Genomic DNA, 23,763 nt, shown 5'->3' with positions numbered 1-23,763 from the left:
TTCCCCACTTCACCTCTGAGAGGAGTTAACATTATTACCAGGGCACTCCGCCACACGGGCTGGGGAGTTCACCCCTCGCCTCCCTCTGCGCCTGGCAGGCACAAAGCCAGCAGCCCCAGCTTCGAGACCCGTCTTGAGGACGGCGAAAAAAAAACCCCAACCCCAGCCCCTCCACCCGCCGCCATTTTGTCCCGCCCTCCCCGCCTCCACCAGGGGGCGCCGCGGCCCCTCGAAATGGCGGCGGGGGAGGGGGGGAGATGCCGAGGGGAGGGGGGCGCAGGGGGGCTCGGCGCGGGGCGCGGCGCCCATTGGCTGGGGCCGGGCGGGCCGGGCGCGCGGCGCCGCTTCTTAAAGGGCGACGCGGGGCGGCGGGCGCGCGGCGCGGTGCGGGGCGGGTGCTGCCGGCGGGGCGCGGGCGAGATGAGCGAGGTGGGTGAGCGGCCGGAGGGGGTCGGGTGCGGGGTGTGCATGGCTATGGGGGGGGCTGAAACCCTATGTGAGTGAGCCTCCACAGGTGTCTGTGCACCTTCAGGGCATGAACCGGTGCAGTGCTTCATGCTTTGAAGGAGCATGTGCACCGCTGGGTGATAACTTAGCAAAAAAAGCCTCATACTTTAAAAGATGCGTTTATGGTTTTGCATAGGGGCAGCGTGGGGAATAAGTTGTGTGGGGTGATGGAGGAAAAATGCCCGGCTTGTAGTTGGTGCAAACTTTGTAAATGTTGTCCTGGGGAGGGTTATAATTAAGGGGGAAAAAATGCAAACAGTGCCAGGCGTGAAAGGATCATGGTGTGCTTGTAAATAAATAAGCTGAAAAATGTCATGCTTTTTTTCTTTCAGTGGAAGCACTCTTGGGACAAACTAGTGTTTTTTCTTAAAAGTGTATTCAGGCAGGATGACTACTTGACAGTCAGTGGATCAAATGCCTGGCAGAGGCAGCTAGCAGAATCCCAAATTCTCTAGTGCACCTTTTGGGGGGATCAGGAGAGATACCTACAATTACGCCTTATCCAGCACCTATTTCTGGGGGCTAGCTCCTGTCCTAGGAGACCTGCTGCTGCTTTAACAAATGGATATTCCCTTCCTAGCAACCTGCAGAAAGCAAAAAGCAACACCAAGTAAGTTCAGGCTGTACTTACTGTGCAGATGTTACACTCGGTGTATTTTTAGGTAAGTGACTTGAAGAGTAAACCTGAGGCAGATGGAGAGCAGTGTGGCAGCGTGGGCTAAGAGATTTGTGAGCAGCAGCTTACCTTTTGGTCTGCAGGTCAGGCTAAATGGGGAATGTGGAGGAAATCCTCACCATGCTTTTCTGCTGCTTACAGAGATCAGACAGTCCAGGTGTAATGCAGCACGCTTTCCGTGACCTCTCCTTGCTCCTGGCTGCATTTGAGTCAGCTGGATAGGGTTCATGCAGTAGGCTTTTAAAGTACCTATACTCCTGCCACTTCTGTTGGCTACTCCTTTAAGACAGCTTTTTGGGGAAAAAAAATAATCTGAAGAGGAATGGTAGTGTGATGCTGCTGTGCTTGCTGCAGCTGTGCAAGGCACTGTTAGGTTATAGTCCTGTGCCTGGTTGTATTTGCTCAGTAATTACCCTTTGATAATTAGAGTTACGTTGCTTCCTTTTGCAAGGTAAGTCCCAATAAACATCAAGATCACTGCTAATCCCAGCACAGGGGCTGTCTATTCATAATGTGCTTCCCAGTGCCTAACAGAATAGTATTCCCAGCACACCTCCAGAGGCAGAAATGATGTCTCTGGTGCAGCACTAAGCCCCATACAGATGACACTTAAGAGTGCAGTCAGTGTCTTCAGTCCTACTGTCACTGTCATTCAACAGATAACATTGGAGTGTTTATCGCCCACAGCTCCACTGAAGAAAAGCTCCCTTGCTGTTGCTTGCCTGCCAGCTGTTAACTCAAAAGACCATTCTGTTTCCAAAGGGCAGGGGAAAGCAACTGGACTGGTCCAAACCACCTCAGTATGAAAGATTGCTTAAATACTGAGGCAAAAAAAGATCAGCAGAAGCTCCTTAGACATCTGTTTGCTGTATTTTGATGGGGGTTTTGGTGGATTTTGCTTGTAATGCTGTAACTGAAAAATATTTTGATTTTTCTCTGTCCTAATCTGTCAGAAAATCTGAGGACAGTGATTAAAAAGGGTTCCTCTGGAGCCATGGAAAGATTATCTGAAAGTGGTGCTGAGATGGTGAGAAGGTTTTTGCTTGTGCTAATAACTGTTAGGATTTGAGTGGAACTTAAAATGCTGTTGTAGAAGCCTCTGAAGGGAGCTTTCAGATCCCTTGGAAGTTACTTGCTGAGACTTTGCATGGTTTCTTATTTTACTGCCTCCAGCTAAATTAATTTATTTCCTGTTATGGACGGTGATTACCAGTCTCCTAATGAAGAAAGATTAAAAAGCAGCTGTTAATCTGACTATAGTACTTTATTTTCTAGCGGCTAACTCCTTTCAGAACTGATGAAGAATTTTCTTCTACAGGAAAATAAAAACAACAACCACACTTCAACTTCATCTGCAGTTTGTCTGAATGTTTAAAATGCTCTGACTGCCGGGCAAAGCTCTGGCACTGTAAATAGTTCCAGGGAAGCTGAGGTATAAGGGCTTACCTAGTAATACTGTGCAAATGTCCAAACATATTTAGTGCTAGATGCATCTTGGTGTGAACTGGAGATGGTTCACTTAGCTGCATGGAAGCTTCTCAAACTTCAACACCTAAAAATGCATTTCAGTGCTTAATGAAGTAACTTGGAAAATCTGTCCTCAGATAACCAAGGAGCCTTTTCTCTAGGTCTGTAGGTGTTTTCCTTCATCTTTAATGAGCCTAGAGAGAACGGCAATGCTGTAAAATGTCAGCTACTGTCAGTGAGCATCTAGGAGACAGGTGCAGCACTTCCATTAAAGATCTCTCCTGCTTAGGATGAACTGGGGCAAGTGATCTTGGGTACTGGGTTGATAGAATAATGTTGAATCACTATTCACAACCACCAGTGAGCATCTAGACTCAGCAGTGGCATTAGCTTGATTCACTTCAATGAATCCTGTCATCTTATCCGTGATTTAATTATCTGATGATCTGGGTATGATGCCTGGTCATGGTGACAGTGCCTCTCACATGAAGGCTCACAAGAAGCATTTTTACAACTTCACACAAACATTTTTACAACATTCATTGCCACACCTGCCTCCTTCACTGAATGACTCTGGCTTCTGGAGTCGGATCTGGACTTGGGAAGGAGCACATGCAAGTGATATGGTGTTAACAGCCCTGGATGCTGTGCCTGTGGTTTAGGGATGAAGCACATGTAACAAGACTGCCTTGTTGGATAAATTTATTTCCTGTTGATATTAAAGTGTTTCCTAACAATTAAAGAGTTGCAGTGGTATTCTTGGGGCAGGGGCAGAGTTCAGCATCAATGTGTCATCTGTGTGCCTAGCTTCAGGATACCCATCCAGGAAAAACACCTAATCAACGCATGCTCCAGGCACCTGTGGCTTAGGGGAAGAACATGCCTTGGAAAAGCCTTACACAACCTGACAGAAGTGCTCTGCTGATTGCCAGGGTGCTGACGTGCCCACCTAAGGCAGGGTTTGAGACAGCAACTCTGAATATTTGGGGAGCAGTCTCTCTACCAGAGAGCAGCAAGAATATTCCAGCTTGTCTTCTGGAGCAGACACCAAGCAATGGGGCACATACAATTCACTGGGCACATGTAATTAACAAGTCTCACTCTGTCTCTCAGGTGGGGACTTGATCTGTGTGTAAATGCTTTTTTGTCACACTTTGAATACAGACAACCCCAGCTTGTACGTCTCCCTTGATGTGCAGCAAGCTCCTTCATGTTGTCTTACATTCCCTCTGGGCTCTTGAATTCTGCACCAAGTGCTGCGTTGTGTCCACCTCCTAAAGGATCACAAAGGGTGTGTGGTTGTGTGACCTGTGACGGGGATGCGCGGGGTATTTCTGGCTCATCAGTTGTCAGTTCAGATCTCATGGGATGTGCCTAATGGCTCACATCTGCAGCTCGAAGCACTTAATTTGTGTATTTTGGTGGTTGGATCACCTTCAGGTAGGTACCCAGGCAGTCAAATCAGCAAAGATGGAGGCATCACTGGAAACGTGATGTGCCATTACACAGGGGTCAAAGACTTCTTTGAAATCTGAGCTTCACCCACCTTTGGGGTGGGAGGAGACACTTGCCACCAAGGCAGTTTCTGTGGCTGTTTTCAAAACTGGTGGTGTGGGCATGCCCCCAGCTTGGTGGAGCAGCATAAGGTGTCTGCTTCCTTCCAGGTTGAGGGAGAACCTGGAGTATGTTTCAATCACTCCAGACAACTTGCCAAGAGGCTGTTACAGAAGGAGAGGAATGTGGCCAAGAATGAAACACTAGGCAGACGTGGAGGTTTCTGCCTGAAACTGAAGCTGGATCAGGTAGTTAAGTAGGAAAACTTCATTGATTGCTCTCCTGGATGTGGCTTAATATATTCCATTGAAATGGTGGAAGACTTGTGGGGTCTTGGGTTTTGGGACCAGATGCATTTAAATACCGAAGTGAAGATTGTAGCACCAGTAATCGTGATAGCAGTAAATCCCAAAACTTGTGTTTGTAGGGAGACAATATGCCATGTTAGTTAAAGCAGCTATTGTTCTCTTCTGAGGTGCTTGCAGTCCTGCAGGGTATCTGAGCAAGCCAGACTTCTGTGGTGTGTGTGGGAAGATGACACCCTTCTGTATGTATTTTTTTCAGATACTGTGGAGACCCCCAGCTGTTAAACTGCCAGCTTCACTGAGGGTATAACCACAACAGCTACACAGCTGCATAGCTCTGAAGCGCAGCAAGAGCATGGCAGGGTTGAGGAGGAAACTCTGCAGCTGTTGTAGGATGGGGGTGGGATAGGGAAGGCGCATGAACATCAGTTTTTAATTTTAGCTCAGATCTATTTATTAGCTGGGTGATGAATTGCAGCTCAAGAGAGGAGGAAGAAGGGAGAACAATAAGTTTTTATCTGTCACTTTGCCCACTCCTTCCATCAGAGTGGATTCAGTGGGATAAGGCATTTTCTAAAATAGCACTTAGAAATGAGGTTGGAAGTTAATCTCCTTAATTTGGCGAAGCTGGCAGATGCACTCTTTAGAAAGAATCATGTTAGTATTCTTGCAATGTGTGTAATGCCAACAGATTAAAACAATGCTCTAATAAAGGACAGTTAGCTTCGGAAGTATGCTTCAGATCATATTTCCTTGTAAGAGTAACTTAAAAACTGCTGCATTTGTAGAATGGGAAAGCTCCATCCAGCACTTCAGCATGAAGACTAATAGAATATTGTTCCAGGCTGCAAAAGCATATTACTTTCTAGTCAGATGTCCCTAAATCTAATATATTGGCCAGCTTACAAGAATCATCTTCCAACAGTTTCTACACTGGGTCATGCTCATGATGTCATATGGTAGTAGGCCACCACTGTCCCTGCTGAAGCTAACTGCTATCAAAGCTTGCTGGATATTTCATTACTGACTAATAAAATACTTAATTTCCAGGCCAATGTTTGCTATTGTCTGTCTTTTTTTTTTTTTTTTTTTTTTTTTTTTCTTTGAGGTGACTTGGAAGATGTCTCATTGTTTACAGGTTTTCTCTTCTCTATAACTACACTACAAAAGAACTTGTAATAGAGTGGCTAGACCTAGACACAGGGTATGTAAATCACGAGACACCCACTTCTTGGCTGAAGAGGACTGGGAGAAGGCTGTGTGCATCACAGGAAAGCTATGCCTTCCTTCATCCTGTCAGTTGCAACAGAGCCTTAAAATCACAGAGCCATGTAGCACTTAAAAGGATCCTACGCCTTGCAGAAAATAATGAGGATGAGTAACAGCCTACTTTTTCTAAGAAAAGGTGTTCCATGTTTTTCTCAGTTGTTTGGACACTGGTTTAACAAAAATAGACATGCTAAATAAACAGAAACCAGGTAAAAATAACTAACATCTTTCTTCCCTTCTACTTTTAATAGTGACAATTATTCATTATTTCTCTTATGGAAACTGATGCAAGAGAGATCATACAGCCTACTTGTCTTGTGTTAGGAAAATGAATGGCAACCTTCATGGAGTAAGCTCAGAGCAAGCAACTACAAAAGAACTGCAATTGCAAAACTTGTTTTTAATGACAGGAGTTGGGGGATGTCACAGTTTATCCCCACTCCATGTCCCTAGCCTGATCCTGGGGGGAGGTCTCCATGTGGGGAAGCTGTGCAAGTATCACCTAGGCCAAGTTCAGCTGGTGCTTTCTCATCAGCTCCATTCATAACCATGGCATACAGCCTCATTTATGCGCCAACATGGAGGAAAAAGCACAACTTTAGTCAGAAGTGAAAATTGTCTGCCTACATGCCTTGAATGCTAGTTACAGCTGAATTGTCTTTCCTCTTGAAAAGTATTGTTTTACAGACACTGAGCATTCCCACGTTACCACCTCAGTATGCAGTGCATGAAACGTGACCTGGAGCAGAGGTGTAGCTGGTACTGTGAGTACAGTGACAGCAGGCAGAATGGTGATGGGGATCTATTGTTAAAGCTGAAAGTAAAAAATAAAGGGAAGGGGAGGGGGGCAAAAATGCTGTTAAAGGTGGTTTCCTTCTGACGTCAGAGATTCCCAGATTAGAGACAGCAAATGGGTGAGGAGGGTTGTGCTGGGTCATCGGGTGGGGAGAGAGCGCTAGCTATGGCAAAGTGTGTGCAAGCAATTGTATATTTAGTGTCACAAACAGGGTCTTGGTGCCCAAGGGTCTGGTGGAGAGGAGGTGCGAGCTGCTTTGTTACCACCCTTATTTGCTGCTCTTATGCTGGCTGGTTTTATTCTAGCTGCAGCGTGGAGCCAGCTGCCTGATAGTGCCAGCAGGACCAGGAAAATGCAGTAGCAGGACCAGATATAGGGAAACAAATGTTCAGGCTATAATGGCCTAAACTCAAAGGCTGTATGCTGTTGGGTGTGTGAGCAGGGGTATGTTATGTGTAGGATCACCACACAACACAGCTGTCCTAAAAATGGAGAAGAGCGAAGACCTGCAGGGATCCTGGCTAGCTGTATGCTGATGTAGATGCATTCATAGGGATTTTAGGTGCCTTCTGTCATCAACAGAAAAGGTGCAGTTCAGAAACACCCAAGTAAATGCTGACCAGACCTATCTATCCATAGAAACAGGACAGCTCTCAGGGCAGTGTTGTGCTTGAGTTTGTTAATCTTGCCAACAGTTAGTAGGCTCCGTCCAAGTGAATTGGTGAGACAGCTGAAAAGTTCCTGTTAAATCAGAATCTCACATGAGAAGCAGCATTTGATAGAAAGTGCCTTAGTTTTGTAGGGGGTGGAAGAGCAGTTTCAGGGAAATTAGGGACCTACACAGCTTCAAAACCCCTGGAGAGAGCACTGGAAAGCAGACAGTACCTGATGCTGGTACTGCCTGGGGATGCTTTTCATCTGCATCTACCCCCAGACATCCAAAATAAGTTTTCCAAGACAGCAGATATCATGGCCATTAATCTGCCTTGACAGTGCTTTGTTCTCTACAAATCTAACACTAGAGGGATTACCAAGCACTGAGACTGGAGTTGGTGGCATTCTGACTACAGAAGATAAATTTCAAGGCAAAGATTCTCAAGATCATGATAACTAACTCCTAAGTTGGTGCAAGTGTACGATGGGTATAAAGTAGATGAGAAAAAGCTGAATAGGTCTGAAGGCATCTTTGATTCCTTGAGGATTTTAGTGAGATTGGACCTTTTCTTAATAACATGCAGGATATGAAGGAAGACCGGTGATTTCTGAGGATCTTTTTATAGATAGGGTAATACTTTCCCACAAAAAGTTTATCCTCAGTGGATTAGTGTTTCCAAGCCAGATGTATTCAGCTGATTCAAGTCTGACCAGGCCTACTACCCACATACTGCTTTACATGACCAGCTCTACAAAGAAGTGGTGTGTGTTTCAGCAAAGCCCTCAGTAAGCTCTAGGGTGAAGTTGTGTTGAAGGGAGGAAGGAGTGTCCTCTTCTACTAGAAGGTGGGGGCACCGGGCTTTGGATGCGCAAGGTAGGCTTATATTTAGAAGGGACTCACCACTAAATCAGACAAGGTGAGAGTAGACGTCAGGAGGTAGCTGCAATGCTATCTTGTGAGGGAGAGAGGCTGGCCTGAGATAAGCCAAAATGTGTAACACCTAGCTAAATATGAAAACATGACAGTGATGAAGTCCAAGTTTCGGGTGGAGCAGTAGGGGACAGGTACAGAGACAGAAAAACAATTCTTATAAAGATCACAAGCATGCCTTTCATCTGATTTCTCATGCTTTTTATTCTCTACTTCTAATGGTATAAGTAATGAGACTACTGCTGTCTCTACCTTCCCACTGCAGCAAATATGCTTCTCTTTTAAATCCCAATGATTAAACTATTTTTAAATTACTGAATATTCTGCATATCAAATTTTAAAGCAGAATTTCAACACTAGTTGAAATACTCTGTACCATGTCTTTTATTGGAGCTTGAGATACTGTGTGATGTTTAGGAAAGAAATCTGAGCAACACTGAAAGCCAATTCCTTGAATTCCTAACATGTATTAGTGAAATGTGAGGTGAAGGGAGATAGAAGATGGAAACTGCTACAAATTAGGCTAGGCAGACAGCTTTCTGGAAATGGTGGAAAAACAAAACATGAAGCTTCATAGCTACTTCATATGTATCACTACTCCACTTAGATCTGACAGATAACTCAGCAATAGAAAAGAGAGCAAGCACATTGTTGGCTTGGCACACTTTTGAAATGCATGTGCCAGCACACGTGTGCTGCAGTTTAAGCAGGTCAGCCAAATGCCTAAGGCAGGCCAACTTCATGCCGATTTTAATTGTCCAGTCAGACATGGCTAGCTATCACTTCAGCTCATTTCCCAAGCTATGGAACAGCACTGGCATCCAAGCCAAGCCAAAGGAAGCTCTCACGTAAGATTGCAGGAGTTGGTGCAGTGATTTCTTAGTTCTGCCTTGTATTGCTTGCTTTGGCTGAAAGCTTGGTGCACATCCTGGAGCTGGGCTTATGATACAGATCTACAGATGCAAAAACATAGTTAGCTAAGTATCTAGCAGTAATAGTGTGAATTGCAAAAAAATAAATCTTGCAAATCTCAATTCTAACTATATTTTGTGGTCATGTCATGTAAGACTTAAATTAATAGATGTTTTTGTCAGACTGCAGTGTGTCAGACAGCGCAAAGCTGGATCTAAATGAGTGTTGTAATCTGCTTTCTGCACGAAACTTCTCTAAGGAATGTATTTTCTATCTAGTCACAGGATGTGTCTGTTAGGATATTAACAATGAATGCATGGCTTTATTTCCTGGAGGAGCACATTAAAGTCCTCTTTTTAATGTCTTTGCATGATCGGTTGTCATGTCTTTGTGTTAGTAAGGTGAAAACGTCTAGTTGGGTAACATTGTTCTTCCACTTCATATTCAAGGCACAAAGTGAAGAATGGACCTTGGTACATAATGGGGGACTGATGATGGAGTGACAGATAACTATTTGGGGTGGAGAAAATGCAAATTTTCATTGAACTTGCATTGGAAGTAACAGTACTGTAGAGGGGGGGTGTTTGAAACAATGTGGTGGGGAAGCTTTTGGTGAATCTGTCTGGCCAGATTTGAAAAAGTGGATGTGAGCCAGCAATATGCACTTGCAGTCCAGAAAGCCAACTGTATCCTGGGCTGCATCAAAAGTAGCGTGGCCAGCAGGGCAAGGGAAGGGATTCTGCCCCTCTGCTCTGCCCTCATGAGACCCCACTCGGAGCAGGTGGGTACAGTTGGGGCCCCAGCACAAGAAGGACATGGACCTCTTGGAACAAGTCCAGAGGAGGGCCATGAGGATGCTCAGAGGGCTGGGGCACCTCTCCTGTGAAGACAGGTTGAGGGAGTTGGGGTTGTTCATCCTGGAGAAGAGAAGGCTCCGGGGAGACCTTACAGTAGCATTCCAGTACCTAAAGGGGGCCTGCAGGAAAGCTGAGGAGGGACTCTTTATCAGGGAGTGCAATGATAGAACAAGGAGTAATGTCATTAAACTAGAAGAGGGTAGGCTTGTGTTAGATATTAGGAAGCAATTCTTCACTCAGAGGCTGGTGAGGCACTGGTACAGGCTGCCCAGAGGAGTTGTGGATGCCCCGTCCCTGGAGGTGTTCAAGGCCAGGCTGGATGGGGCTTTGGGCAACCTGGTCCAGTGGAAGGTGTTCCTGCCCACGGCAGAGGGACTGGAACTGGGTGATCCTTAAGGTCCCTTCCTACCCAAATCATCCTGTGGTTTGGTGATTTCCCCTGGACTCATTCCAAGGCTAGGGCACTACAGGAACTGGAGAACATTTAGTCCTGGAGCAGATGAGCTTGGGAACTACCTACAGCTACACTGAAAATTGCTTTCTTAATTTCTCTGCTGCTATTAATAATGAAGCTGATAGTAGCATCAATTTCACTGAGCAGATGCAGGGTCATGGGAACTTCTGATATGCGGAAATCCCGATTTTTCAGCCAGCTCTTGGACAGAGCTAGTGATCTAGCGTTTTTTTTTTTTTTTTTTTTTTTTCCTGCTTTCTGTGGATGAACACGTATGATTGCTGTCCCTGACGCTTGGCAATCAAAGTGACCTTGTGCATCACCCTGGTCGTTCTCCTTCTTAGTGTGGTGGGTTTATTTCTAATCACTTGGCTGCTGTTTAGGCTTGTGGTGCCAAGGCAGCTTTGTTCTGAGCTGTATCGTGCTTGAACAAAGCAGCTCCCCCAAAGTCTCAGAGGGCCGGTTTCCATACGGGTTTGAACAATGCGGGACAAATCCTCCATTGAGCACAGCCCAATTTAAAGGCTGCTTCAGCTGCCAATTCAGGGTTCCCCTTGCAGGGATCCCCTGGTGGCACGGGGCCAAAGATAACAGGTCTGCGTCATCCCTCTGTGCGGCCGGCCCCTGGGCAGGGTGCGCTGCCAAGGCTGCTGCGTGCTCTCCATCCGTGTCTGGTGATTTCCCTGCTGCTGGAACAGCAAATGGCTCTGGGGATGCTTGTGGTAGCTGTCTGTGACCACGCAGGCCACCCGGGGGGGTAAAGCGATGCATAAACGTCCATGCTGCTTCCTCTTGCTGTCGTCTTGAAAAATCAGAAGGATTTGCCTTACAGTAGGGGCAGAAAGTTGCTTTGTGTGGCAACTGGAAGCTGCCGTAATGAATACCTTGTCAAAACCCAGCTGGCCAGCTCTAGCAGGCTGTAATAACATCTGTAATAAGGCTGTAGTAACATCTGTTTACCTCTGAAATATATAGGGAAATGGAAAGAGAGAACAAATTTGGTTTGAACTGTACAGCTGGAAATAAAAAAGCCAACAGCAAAAAGACCAGAACTTCTGCAGGCTGGGGAGATGCACACACAGTCTGTTTTAATAATGTTAAAGTCGATATGATCAGATATGAAGCAATTTGTCAGCGCAGACTTTTGCCATTAATAACCAAGCTGTCCCTTGAAGACAGCCTCTAACTCAATTACAGCTGGGCTTGTATCTCAGTGAATTAAATTACCCTGAATTTCAGAAAGGTTTGGAAGAATGAAATATAAAGTAAATACTTGTAAGAAAAAAAAAAAAAACAAAAAAACAACCACCATCCATAATCAGTTATATCATGCCTGAGCAAGGAGCCTGACCCCTTAATTGGTTTCGGGCACTCTTCCTATCCAGGGATGCTAATATTAAAGGGTACCCAGGATCCCTTCTGAATCCAAACACTTGATCCCCAAGGTTCTGAATTGCTCCTAATCAAGTACCACAGTCAGCTGCCATTATCTGTCTGCTCTGCCTGCACAGACAGCCGAGGCTTACAGCAGAGGCAAGCTATTTGAACACGACTAGACTGCTTCTGTCTGGGAGCTGTTTTGGTACTGCCTGGCTGCATGGATGCAGCGCTTCAGGTACTTCTGTTGCTCTATGTTTTTGTTCCCTTGCCAGGTAGAGATTTCTAGGAGGTAATGTAACATCACAGGGAGATGCAGATCCACGTTGAGCTGACCAGTGATTAAATTTTGGGGGATCTATGCAGCAAACAAAATATTTCACATCAGGAACACTAAAATAATTAAAAATTAAAAAAATTTAATGACTCCAAACCATTTTTTGATTAGAACACCATGACTTCTAAATCCTTCTTACCAATAATTTTAGATTCATCTACAGTCCAGGTCTTTAGGAGAAACCCAGCTCAGTATAAAAGTAACTGCCCAAATCCTTGTGGGATGTAAAGAGATGTTTTCCCAGCAGTGCTGGAACAGATCACCCAGAGAGGGTTTGGATTCTCTGCCCTTGGAGGTTTGCAGGACTTGGCTTGGCATAGAATTTGCTAGTGTTGTTCTTGGGTTGTACGTAGGGGCCAGGGACTAACAGAGGTACCTTCCAGCTCTGCTCACAAGACTGAAATTCTGCTGCCTTCCCGCTGTACTCCCTCATTTTTGAGCTAGGGGTATTACATCTTTATCCCCCTGTAGCCAGCAGCCTAAGATTATAGTGGTTCCCACTGTGCTTTAGAGAAATTGAGAAAAAGTTTCTTGAATGTTTCAAAGCAAGGTATGGTTTAGTACTCAGAAGGAAGCACTGACCTGCTCAGATTTTTGGTTCCCAGTGCTAAATTGCAGTGCTCTCTCCCCACGTTGCAGGCTGTTGCCTGTTCTGTTGGACTGAAACAGCTGTGGGTGGGAGATGTCAATTACATTACTGAAGTGATGGAAAGAGACAATTAAGCTCTATATTTATTTATTTATTTCAGCTGCATCATTTCAATGTTTGTTTTCAGCACAGCTCTGCAGAAATCTTAACCTTTCACTGCAATAATCGTACTGCTGCTGTTTTCTGTATAACCTTGCAAACACTTGTGTCCAGACAAATGAGGTCTTGGGGATGGAGAAGCGTGGCTGGATTGGGTCAGACGGAGAAGTGGGAGTTCTCAAGACTGGTTTCCTGCCCAAAACAGCCCTTTCTAGAACCACGGTACCTAATCTGATGCTACCAGTAGATAAGAAATAATAGGAGAAAAAAAAAAAAAAAAAAAGAAGGGACCACCTTAAAAACCTCAGTCATTTTTCATTTATATCACTCAGCTTAGTCAATCTACTTTTATGTAATTGAAATATTCCTCTTGGGTCACCTTGATGTTTCCTCTTTATCAATTTGCAGGGTAATTAGGATATGGGCTGTACCAGCCTTGTCCAAATGAGAGCTGAGGTAATTTTTTGGCAATTGGTGTTTGAAGGCTTATTCCACAGTTAATTTTACTCTGTTTACCCTTTGCTTGACAAAACCTAATGTGAAGTTTAGGGATCTCACAGTACTGCAGTGAGGTTCCAACTCGTACTAAAGCAAGTAATGCTGCTGAAGTAAAGACAAGTACTTGTCCACATGTGGGTTACCCCTGTAAATAAGCCTTGCAGGATCAAGCCCTGTGTTTCCTGCAGAAAAAAATAAGGGATTACTTCTCATGGCTGGCACGGTAATTAACAGGATTTGGAAAATACATTCTTGCAGCTGCTTTCAAAATTAACTTCAAAGATTCCATTAATCCCTGCCTCCAAAAAAAAAAAAAAAAAAAAAAGTGATTACAATGTCTTTGGAGAAATATCTGCTGAATAATGTTTTAATTCAAGATATGCTAATAACCTAAATATTAAGCAAGCTACCATTTTTGCTAATTATGTTGATTACATTTGGTGTTGGTGAAAATACTCTGTTTAGAACATCATATTGAATTTGAATACAAAATCAGCAGGTTCTCCCTGTGTTGATTTATAAATTGCAGCGCAGTGTTGGTGAAAGTGGGGCACAGGGAAAGTTCTCCTCTGCACTATTAGGATCTATAAATACAGCACTGTAAGTGGGTTCCTGCATCCCAGGCAGTGATGCTCTGCCTGCCTTCTTTAGCTGCATCCCTCTTTGCCCTGGAAGTGTGCTGGGTGCTCCTGCTCTGCTGTCCATGTGCCTTAGACATGCCTTTTCTGAGGGCTTTTCTCAAGCCAAAAAGCATCTCTCTGGCCCAAAATTTCAGTTCCCATTGCTTTTCTGTGCCTGGCTGTCCGTCCAGTGGTTCAAGAGGAGGGCCAGGACCTCCACCAGCATGCCTCCCTGTGCTGTCCTACGGGAGCTCTGGATTCACCCCACATAGGCAGTGCTTAAGCCTGTGTGTCCTCCTTCCCAGGAAAATGCAGTACCCTGTGCATCTCTAGTTATCCACAGCTATGTTGTTAATTTCTGAGGACTATTTTCTTGTTTGCTAGGATGTCTGTGTGCATGTGTGTGCATGTTCATGTGCTGTTAGTGACTACAAAAGTTATAGAAAACTATTACCGCTCAAATGCTAATTTTTAGCTCCTGCAGCGTGAATCACATCGGTTCATCCCAGACCACTTGTGGGGTTTTAATTTATAAAAAAGCTATAGGAGATCCTTAATAAAATTAAGGACAATCAAGAGCTAGTCAAGTACGACACTGCTTGACCCATGAAGATAATAACAGAAATAGTCAGGGTGCCAGGGATCATTTAATTTTGACAGCCGGTATTGAAAGATGGATTCTGGCACTCCTGCTCCGACAATATTATGCTGCCCAGGCAACACAGGACAGAAAGCAGCCCATAGAGAATTCCCATTGTGTAAAGGGACACGTGGAGAAAGTGCTTTGTGGGTTTCTACTCTTGCACAAAGAACTGAGATCCTAGGGTGTGAGCACCCAGGAAAAGTGGTAGTCTCCAGAAAGTCACTTCTACCAGAAACTGTTGGTCATAAAAAAGGAGTGGACTGCTTTGTACTGAAGCCTGTCTTGATAAATCTTTTTCTAGTCTGTCCAGGTACACAAAAGGTATGATCTGTGACTTCTTGCAAAGATGTGTAAGAAGTCATCAGACTCACCCCTCATTCAGACAAAATATTGGCTGGATGTTCTGTACTTGGTGCCGTTACCTTAAATGTGGGCTTTGAAGGATGCTTTCATCTCATAAATATTCAGTACAAGGTCTGTAGTGGGGAAAAAAAGTGGGAGAAACTTGTTAGGGACAAGTGAGGAAAGTTTACTTAACTTCTAGTACAGTTTTCATAATGATATTCAAGCTTCTCTGGGACTCTTCAATTCTGCTTGTAAGTGTTTTTTGGTGATTAGCTGTTACAGATGTGAATGAACTTGTACTGCCACAGCAGTTTGTTTGAGATTTACCACCTGGATATACCACAGACTAGTTTTGGAGACTTAAAATTGGAGATAATGAGTGTGAGAGTAGAGTCTGTGCATGGCTCTCCAGTAACGCACCTTGTATTGCTCACTCAGTTGTTCATTTTTATGCTCTTTGATATATAACTCCTACCCCCCGCCCCCCCCTACACACACACACACAAATAAAATAAAAATAAAGAAGTGTCACTGCAGTTTGGGCCCCATTACTTAGAGGCCAGATATCCCTTGGGAACTTTGGTAAACAGAAACCTGTCACAGAAGCATCTTTTTTTTCTCCAATTCTCAACTTTTTAACTTTAACAGTAATATCTTTTGTCCTTATTAGCAATAATTTTCCAAGGTATGGTTAAGAGTGGCAAAGAATGATGTTTCTCACACCTAAATGTGCAAACGCTGAGTGCTATAGTTTCAAGCCAATATATGACCCTAAAAAGGCTGTCAAACACAACAAACCAGAAATCTCCAGTAAATAACAATGTAACCTAATTAGTTATATAAATTCCAAATACTGCAGAGTGTATCTCCACCTGTTCCAGGTCGTGGCTGCTTGATTCTTGCCCATACTTAAATTCCGGGTCTTCATCTAGTTTCTGACATAGAGTAGTTCTTTGCAAGACTTTGAATGAGCTTTGTTTTCCTTCGTTCCCAGAAGAAGTCCACACCAACTGTAATAATTCAAGGTACTGTACAGGATATATTTAGTTCTGAAAAACAGCAGGTTATCAATTGCTGTTACCTCATTCTGCTGAAGACTAGGAAAATTACAAGCTGTACTTAGATGGAAAACATGGAAAGTCCTTAAGCAGATACTTAACATGACATTTTTATTTGCAGAAAAGTTACCAACTTTGTAAATTTTTCTAAAGCGTGTTTTTCAGTACTCTTTTTCATTCTGATGCTAAAGCAGCTGAACTCATTGATTAAAGCAGAAGGCTATGAAAAAAGACGCTGATGAAATAGTTAGGGTACAATTTATACATTTTACGGAGGATTCTGTAGGGAGAACAGATGGTGGTGATGGCAGTGCGGATTAAATTCTTCCTTGCTGGCTGACCCCTGACAGACGCTTCTGTGCTGTATTGTACTAACATGTATTTCCTTCTGTCACACACCTAATGACTTTTGTGTTAGAGATGGACCTGGTAGCAAAATGAGGCTTAAAAGCTTAGGATATACACAGATTTCACTGCTGTCCCTTTAGTCTATGAGAACAGAACATCCTAATAACATATTTCATATGTCGGTGAAATTAATTATTTTTATCCTGAGTTGAGGCCACACTGGCCATTTCAGATATTAACTTTACAAAACCTTTCCCCTGTTTTGAGTCTTTTAATTTTACTTTTGCATGCTCTTTTTACTTCAATGTAGAAATAAAATACATCTAAAAATCTGCAGCCACTGCTTTGCTGGGATACAGTGTGCTATATCGTATCGTCCCTGCACTGGGATGAAAAAGTAGAATAATGTTATTACTGTAAAGCCCCATTTGTCAGGGCTTCTGGCAGTTTCACCTCACTGATCTTGGGCTTTCTGCAGCTCATCAAAAAACAAACAGTCCTTCTCCCCCAGGAAACTTAGTAATCAACACCTGGATTCAATCCCTAATGCTGAGGTGCTGGAGCCTATCTGAAAAGGTCAGGAAATTTCAAGACGAGAAGGGAGTGTTATAAGATAAAAATCAAAAATTAAGCTGGGGAGTGCAGGATGGGTTAGAAGAATGAATTGAAAACTCTACTGCAGTAATTTAACTTTCTTATTGAGAAGTCCTTCTGGCTGAAAACTCGATGTTGACCTTAGTTTGTACACCTAGGGGACTAATTTGTGTAGTTGTTATACAACATTATCTAGCTGTTGTGCATAGCAATGAGAATTTATCAGGAAAGTAAAGCTGTTCTTCTCTTGCTGTGGCTTTTGGCATATGGCAGGAGCCCTTCTTCCTCTCTCTTCTGACAAATTGGGAGTGACTTTGATTCTGGAGACATTTTTAACGATGTGCCTTTGATGTTCTGCAAAACCGCTGAGTTAAAAATTAATATAGCCCCAAGCAGTCATAAACTATGTTTCCTCCTACGCAACACAGCAACAAAATTGTTTATCCCGTTTTGGTGGATAATCATTATGTTTTTGCCCTCATGTTCGTTTTGGCTCTGATGTTTCTTTTTTCATACCTAATGGACAGTTTCTTCAGTGTTTCTGTCCTAGTGCTTGCCTTAGAGGATCTAGAAAATTTTAGAAGCTTTAAATGAGGGAAGCTGGATACAAGTTATACAAAACAGAAGAATCAGACTGCTTTTAGCTTTTAAAAATATGATCTACAACTTGGAGGTTGCCTGTTTAAAAACAAAACCAGAAAAACAGAACAAAACAAAACAAATAAATATTGCTTTTCTTGTATTTCAGTGTTTTTAATTTGATCTCTTGGGTCTGAGGACAATATCAGTTATACCAGCTTTTGAAGGGTTTTCATCCATTGGTTCCTGAAAATACCCCCAGCAACTCCTCCTCGTGTTCAGTCCTCTTGTGCTTTGGATGACATTAAAAATCTAAGCCTTGTTTTGCAGCCTGTGGTAGCATCAGGAAAGGTGAAGAAAGGAGCAAGAGGCTCCAGGTGCTAATAGTATCAGCATCTTGAAATTGTTTTTTAAAGAGCAGGTCCACTGAATGTAGAGAAACAAAAGGCAAAAGGCTTTACAGGTGAATGACCATGCTGTATATGGCTTTTTCATAACAGTTGCAACGCCTTGTTAACAAGAAACTGATTCTTGCTTTCAGATGTGTTGCACTCACTTGGAAAACAGCACAGAGCTTATAGATAGAAATAAATATGTATGTGGCAGAGAAGGAAAAGCTTTCAGAAGCTTGTTCAACAGACTTTCAGGCATCGTTCTCCATATGTCCGATGGCCTCCAAACAAAGGGCTGCAGTGTGTTTAGACTGATTTCAAACTTACAAAACAATATTGACCTTATTAATAGAAAAAATTTTTATCGACTGAAGCTGAGATTTCATTTGCTTTCTTTATGAGAACTTTCCCCTCTCCCAGAGGGGAAATCCTGAGACACAAAATGCGTGCATCCATATTCCAGCACTCCATAACAGCAGACCAACCCTGACAGGTATAGCCTAGGGAGGGAAGAGAAGCCTTCATAACAGCTAAGCAGCACAGCCAGAAACACTCAGGAGGACAGACAACCTGAAAAAAGCATTTCAAAATAAATTAAAAAAAAAAAAAAAGGCAATGTAGTTACCATTTTTTAGATAGTAAAAATCCGTTATATTATTTTTTAGGAAGTCATGGTAAATTCGCGTGATGAAATCTGGGTTGAGATATGCATTGGAACTGAAATATTGGAATATTAATCAAACTTCAAATAAAAGCAAAAATGTTAACGTCTTTAGCAAAATTGTTTTCTGGGTGGATTTATTGACTTCTGGCTGTTCTTAATTTATACTTTTATACAAATAAAATATTTATCCCTTTAGGATCCCATTCTTTAGCATTATTGACTAAGTTTTCTCTGCTGTCGTAGGCGCTAGGGCTCCAGAAAGAAACAAAAATATATTTCCATTGCATAGGGAGACAGTAGCTGTGATGATGGACTCAGAGTTGTTTTCTGGAGGGATTCTGTCTCATTGCACAGTGTGAGATAAGAGGCAAAGGCAGTGGAGCAGAGACATGCACTGGAGTCTGCTACAGGAAGAAAGATGAGAAACCCCACCATAGGCATGTAGATGCATGAGAGACCATATGTAGCTCTTTTCAACCCCTTCGGGAGGATAACAAGAACTTTCTCCTTCTGGCTTTCTTAATAAGAGCTAAGAGTGGACATGAAGATTTTGCACTTATGCCATGATTATCACAGAATACCCTGAAAATTCAACCTCCATGGGAGATGAAGTACAGAAAGCAGATCAGTGGAGGAGGTTTTAACCAGCTATTCTAGAGTAAATACCAAAGGATAAGTATGCCTGTATGATTTTTCATAGCAGAATGAATATGACCATCCATATTTTGACACAAACCATTTGGTTTGCAGTGCAGCTGCAGTTGTTAACTTCCCTGATACATGAAAATGTGCTGCCTCTGAATGCAGCTGGATTTATTCACTGTGAATATGCCTGTTTTGTTTGTTTTTTTTTTTTTTTTCCTCCACATGGACAGCCCTAGAGGATGGATTCTTTAATCTGTTTCTGTAATATACCCAAGTATGAATAATTTTGCATAAGAAATGCAAATTTTACTGTACTAGTTTGCTAAAGTACCTTAATTCTACCTGCAAGAGGCAGTCTCTGGGGGATGCAGCATAATTTTCATTGAGTAGCCATTCCTAAGCTAGTAAATTACAGAAGTGTAACCACACTGATGCAGCTTTGCCTCTGTGAGTATCTGTTTGGGCTGTGCTGGTATTTGCCACTTGTCACTTAGTAACAAGACTTACATCAGTGTTTGCTTCATGGAGAGTGGTGAGGCTGTTTCTTTAACCTAGTGAATTCAAGTGGGAAGTTCAATCTCTGCTTCTGGACAAAAAGGGAAATGCAAGTCTTCTGAACAAGGTCTGATCAAAAGAAACATGGTAATGGAGGCATGGCAGAGACCTGTGGGAATGTCCTACTGCAGTCCATACCCTTGCATTTGACTACACGTAGCCCATCATTAACAGGTGCTAATTGCGTACAGTTCCACGCATGGTTATACAGCTGTGCCGAGGTGGTACCAAGCATTCTGTTCTGGCTGGTAGTTTTTCAAAACAGCATTATATGGGGTTGAGTGACTATCCGAGGTATTGAAGAAAAATCAGGCCGTAACTGCTAGTAACTCCAAGGGGAAAATGCACATCCAGATTTCTTCTAAACACTTTTTTTTTTTTTTTTTTCTTTTTTTCTTCTCTACCAGAGACAAGGAACTGGAGCTACAAATGGAAAAGACAAGACATCTGGTGAGAACGGTAAGGGTAGACTATATTTCTTGATGAAGAATATAAAGCCAAAATGAGTCAAAATTTGGTTTTACTGTAATGACAGATGTCAGACAGCATCAGCCTTGTTTTTTCTGTTATCTCTTGCATGTGTTTGAAAAACTAGAAGGACTTAGTGGGATTGTGTCCTTTGTATATTCAAGTCAAGTATTTAAGAAGAGACTTGATTATGGGCTCGTGCTATGGTAAACCAAAGGACTCTGTATAAGACAGTGCAGATACAAATGAGGCTAGAACAAAACACTGCTTGGTATGTGAAAAAAGAACACAAGAGATTAGGTTCAATACTATGAGCTTTTGCTATCTGAATGGGGAAGGTGAGCAGAAGTAAATGAATTATGAGGACTTACATAGTTTTTGTGGTCTCATTCTCCCACCTAATTTTAGCCGAAAACTGAGCTACCAAGGTTAGAAGCCACTTGCACAGGCTCATTTGAGAGTTGATAGAGAGAGGCAATGGATGGAGCTGCTCACAGGGAGGGACCATATGGCAAATAGGCTGCTAACTTCAGCATTCCACATAGTTGGGTGAATCCAGATGTGTGCTCTGCTGTTATAAGAGGTGATTTGTTGCTTTTTTTGGCCTCTAACAAAGGGGCAGGTAGGGATCAATTTCTGCCCCATAAATGACACAATCAATTCTAATTGGATTTTTTTTTCTAAGAAGGAAATAAAACAATTTTCAGTGGAGACAATTGTTATTTAGTTGAGAACTAATCTTATTTCCTATAGGAGGCAGAAACACTTTACATACAAATGATCACTTGATTAAAATCCAATTACCATCAGAAACATTTTTTGAAGGAAAACATTTTGATCAGCTTTAATTATAGACTCAGCCGAATATGATGCAACATTGGTTTGTAGACATTCATGAACAGGATGAGGATTGAGCTATATAAATATTCTGTTTGCTTCTGTTTGATCATCCAGTCCTAATCAAGAGAAAATATGTTCTGGTAGTCTGTCTTCTCTAGAGAAAAGCAGGAAAAATGTAAGCCTCTTTTCTGAAGAGCCAAGGGTTTTCTGGGATGAGATTTGTGAGCCGTTGTTTTGGATATGCACTTTGGCCTTTGTGTTGGTCTGAACAGAATCTTTGGGCCCTCTGAGGCAACACATCCTGAAACATCAGCAGTCTTCTTTATGCTTAGTTTTCCTACTACAGAGAGGTGACTTTCCCATAAGGGTTGTTTGCATAACGCTACAGTAAATGAAATCAGTCAACGATGTTCCCAATGTGATAAAATACAAATTAAAGACTGGAAAAAAGAAATAAATATTTTGGCTTGTTATAGTGTCTTGAATTAGTGGGAACAAATGTACCCTGACAGCAAAGCCATTTGCATTCTGAAGTTAACAGGAAAGGAAAGCAGCAAAATTATGCCAGCCATTTGGGCAGCATGGAAAGCATGTTTTTCTCTTACTGTTAGAGCACATTATGAACTGAGCTCATTTACGTTGAATTTCTTTACAAATAAAATCGTCCTGTTGTCAAATTTAGCTAAGATTTACTGATCCTGCAGCCTTTTAGAGGCAAGTTCTTTTTTTTTCTTAAGGAGAATTTTGACTGAGAAAGGACTGTATTACTAATTCACAAATATATGATTCTAGTTAGTTGTAGCATAGTTTCATGTATAGTAGACAAGCAGATGCACACTGTTTTATGTATAATATAGACAAGCAGATGCACACTGAATTTTGGACAAATAGATGTCTATTATTTTTTATAATGAAGTTAAAACCAAAAAAACCCTGTCACCTACTTAAAATAGAGGAGTAACAGGGGAGATGGAACAGTCTTCTGTTCTCCAAAATCCACATGCTTGCATGAAGTAGAATCAGAACTTTCAACCTGAGGTTGGATTATATATCAAAGAAGCAGAAAACGTATAGCTCTTTGCACTTATTAGCTGTGTGTAGTTAGAACTCAAGCAAAAGTGATTTATTCCTTTGGAAATTGGGATGTGCTTTAAACCTACTTGCACAATATAAATCCTCCATAACATGTTTTTTGGCCAGAACTCTGCGATTTGTGTATGTCTTAAATTTCTATTGTGGCCATTACTATCAGGCACTTCTGATGTTCATTTCTGTGTCAAAATGAAACTTTCCCTCTTGTTGAAAAGGGGGTGGGGGTGGGGAGGAAGAAACCAAATCCCCTTTGATTTTAGTCTAAAATAAGGAGTCATGCTATGAAACTGTTTGCAAAGTTGAAGTGATCTGGTCACTAACTGTCCTTGGTTTTGATTACTAGATCAGGAAAAGCTGCTGAAAGCTAGCTCTAACAACAAATAACGATGCTCAGTTGTTTTCAGGGTTATTGATTCACACAGTGGAGACACTTTGTGGAAAATTAATTTCGGGTCCATCTCTAGGCTGAGTCAAAACTGGAGAAAATAAAAACAATGACCATTACAATCAGTACTCTCCTTTGAAGACATATATGGCACTGCTGTCACTGTGAAGTATTTAGGGAAACTAAGTCTATGAAGACTTCTTTTATGTCAGTGGTCAGTTTGGTAGATGTTTATGAATGCATGCTCTTGTTTGACCTTCGTTAGGGAGCAACACTATATCCTTAGTCATATTTATTTCTTATGACCACAGCAATGGCCTCTCTTAATCTTGCTTCCAGCAGAGGTGTTTCTCACACACAAAATGCTTCTACTGAATTGGCACTGCCTTGTTTTGTTATCCTTGCTTGTTGACCTAGGGGGATGTGCAGCGGGAAAGACTGAGCTTCAGAAAAGCCAGTATTATGTGGAGCAGATGTAAGAGTTTGTGATAACAGGAGAAGAAAATCAGTACATGAACTGTACTGGTTATGTTGATGAATAGAATGTGCCTATACTGTATGGGACCTTCATTCATCAACAGTATTTTCCTTCAGCTGCCTTCTTGAATCCTCTTCCAGACTGCAAAGTGGTAGCATCCCTCTTCTCTTTCAGAGCACTGGGCATTAGCAGACCTCCACTGTATTTTGTACAGTATACACTAGTGTATGTTCCCGTTTTTATGCAGCAACAAGCCGGTAGTTCTTGAAGATACATCTGGATTATAACTACTGAATAATCACTTGGGATGAAGCAAGTTTCACTGACACTGAAGGCTAACAGCAAAACTCTCATTGACTTTTGTCTGTCCTGACCTTTTAAACAAGTTGTAGTTTGTCCTCTTACAGGTTTATGATCAAGACAAGATGATGATTCATTTCTTCCTAAGGAAGAACAACTATTGCATTACAGCGTGCTATCATGGTACATCAGTGTCTTGGAAACGGCTAGTGAAGTCAGTGGAAAAGCTTCTGACAACTTCAATGGGCACTGTACAATGCTGAGTAGCTTTTCCATCCAATAAAGTACTATATTGCTCTGAGGAAAGTGTGTATAATCTCATTCTGTTGTCAGAGTGGAAAGAACAAAAATATTATTAGGAGTAAATTATATAAACTAGCTTTCCTGGGCAAGAGCTAGTTGAAGGACTATTCTT

General features: G+C 42.4%; 1 protein-coding gene and 1 long non-coding RNA gene across 2 annotated transcripts in view; one reads left to right on the top strand and one right to left on the bottom strand.

Moving 5' to 3' along the window:
* Positions 1–373: 373 nt before the first annotated feature.
* The window catches only part of PCP4 (Purkinje cell protein 4), a 54,184-nt gene continuing 30,794 nt past the window's right edge, over positions 374–23,763 (top strand). Inside the window, exons 1-2 of the mRNA XM_084536505.1 lie at positions 374–429; positions 20,193–20,244. Of these exons, the coding sequence (XP_084392631.1) occupies positions 421–429; positions 20,193–20,244 (61 nt within the window). The 5' untranslated portion in view covers positions 374–420. The remainder of the gene's footprint in view (positions 430–20,192; positions 20,245–23,763) is intronic.
* On the bottom strand, positions 10,800–12,723 carry LOC311429849. Its single transcript, XR_014688409.1, has 2 exons — positions 12,679–12,723; positions 10,800–11,344 (listed from the first exon to the last, which is right to left on the bottom strand). It is a non-coding gene; the product is annotated as an uncharacterized lncRNA (long non-coding RNA).

Source organism: Aythya ferina (assembly GCF_964211825.1).
Source record: "Aythya ferina genome assembly, chromosome: 1".
Lineage (NCBI taxonomy): Eukaryota > Metazoa > Chordata > Aves > Anseriformes > Anatidae > Aythya > Aythya ferina.
Note: the sequence above shows the minus strand (reverse complement) of the source record. Positions and strands in the feature narration are given on the sequence as shown.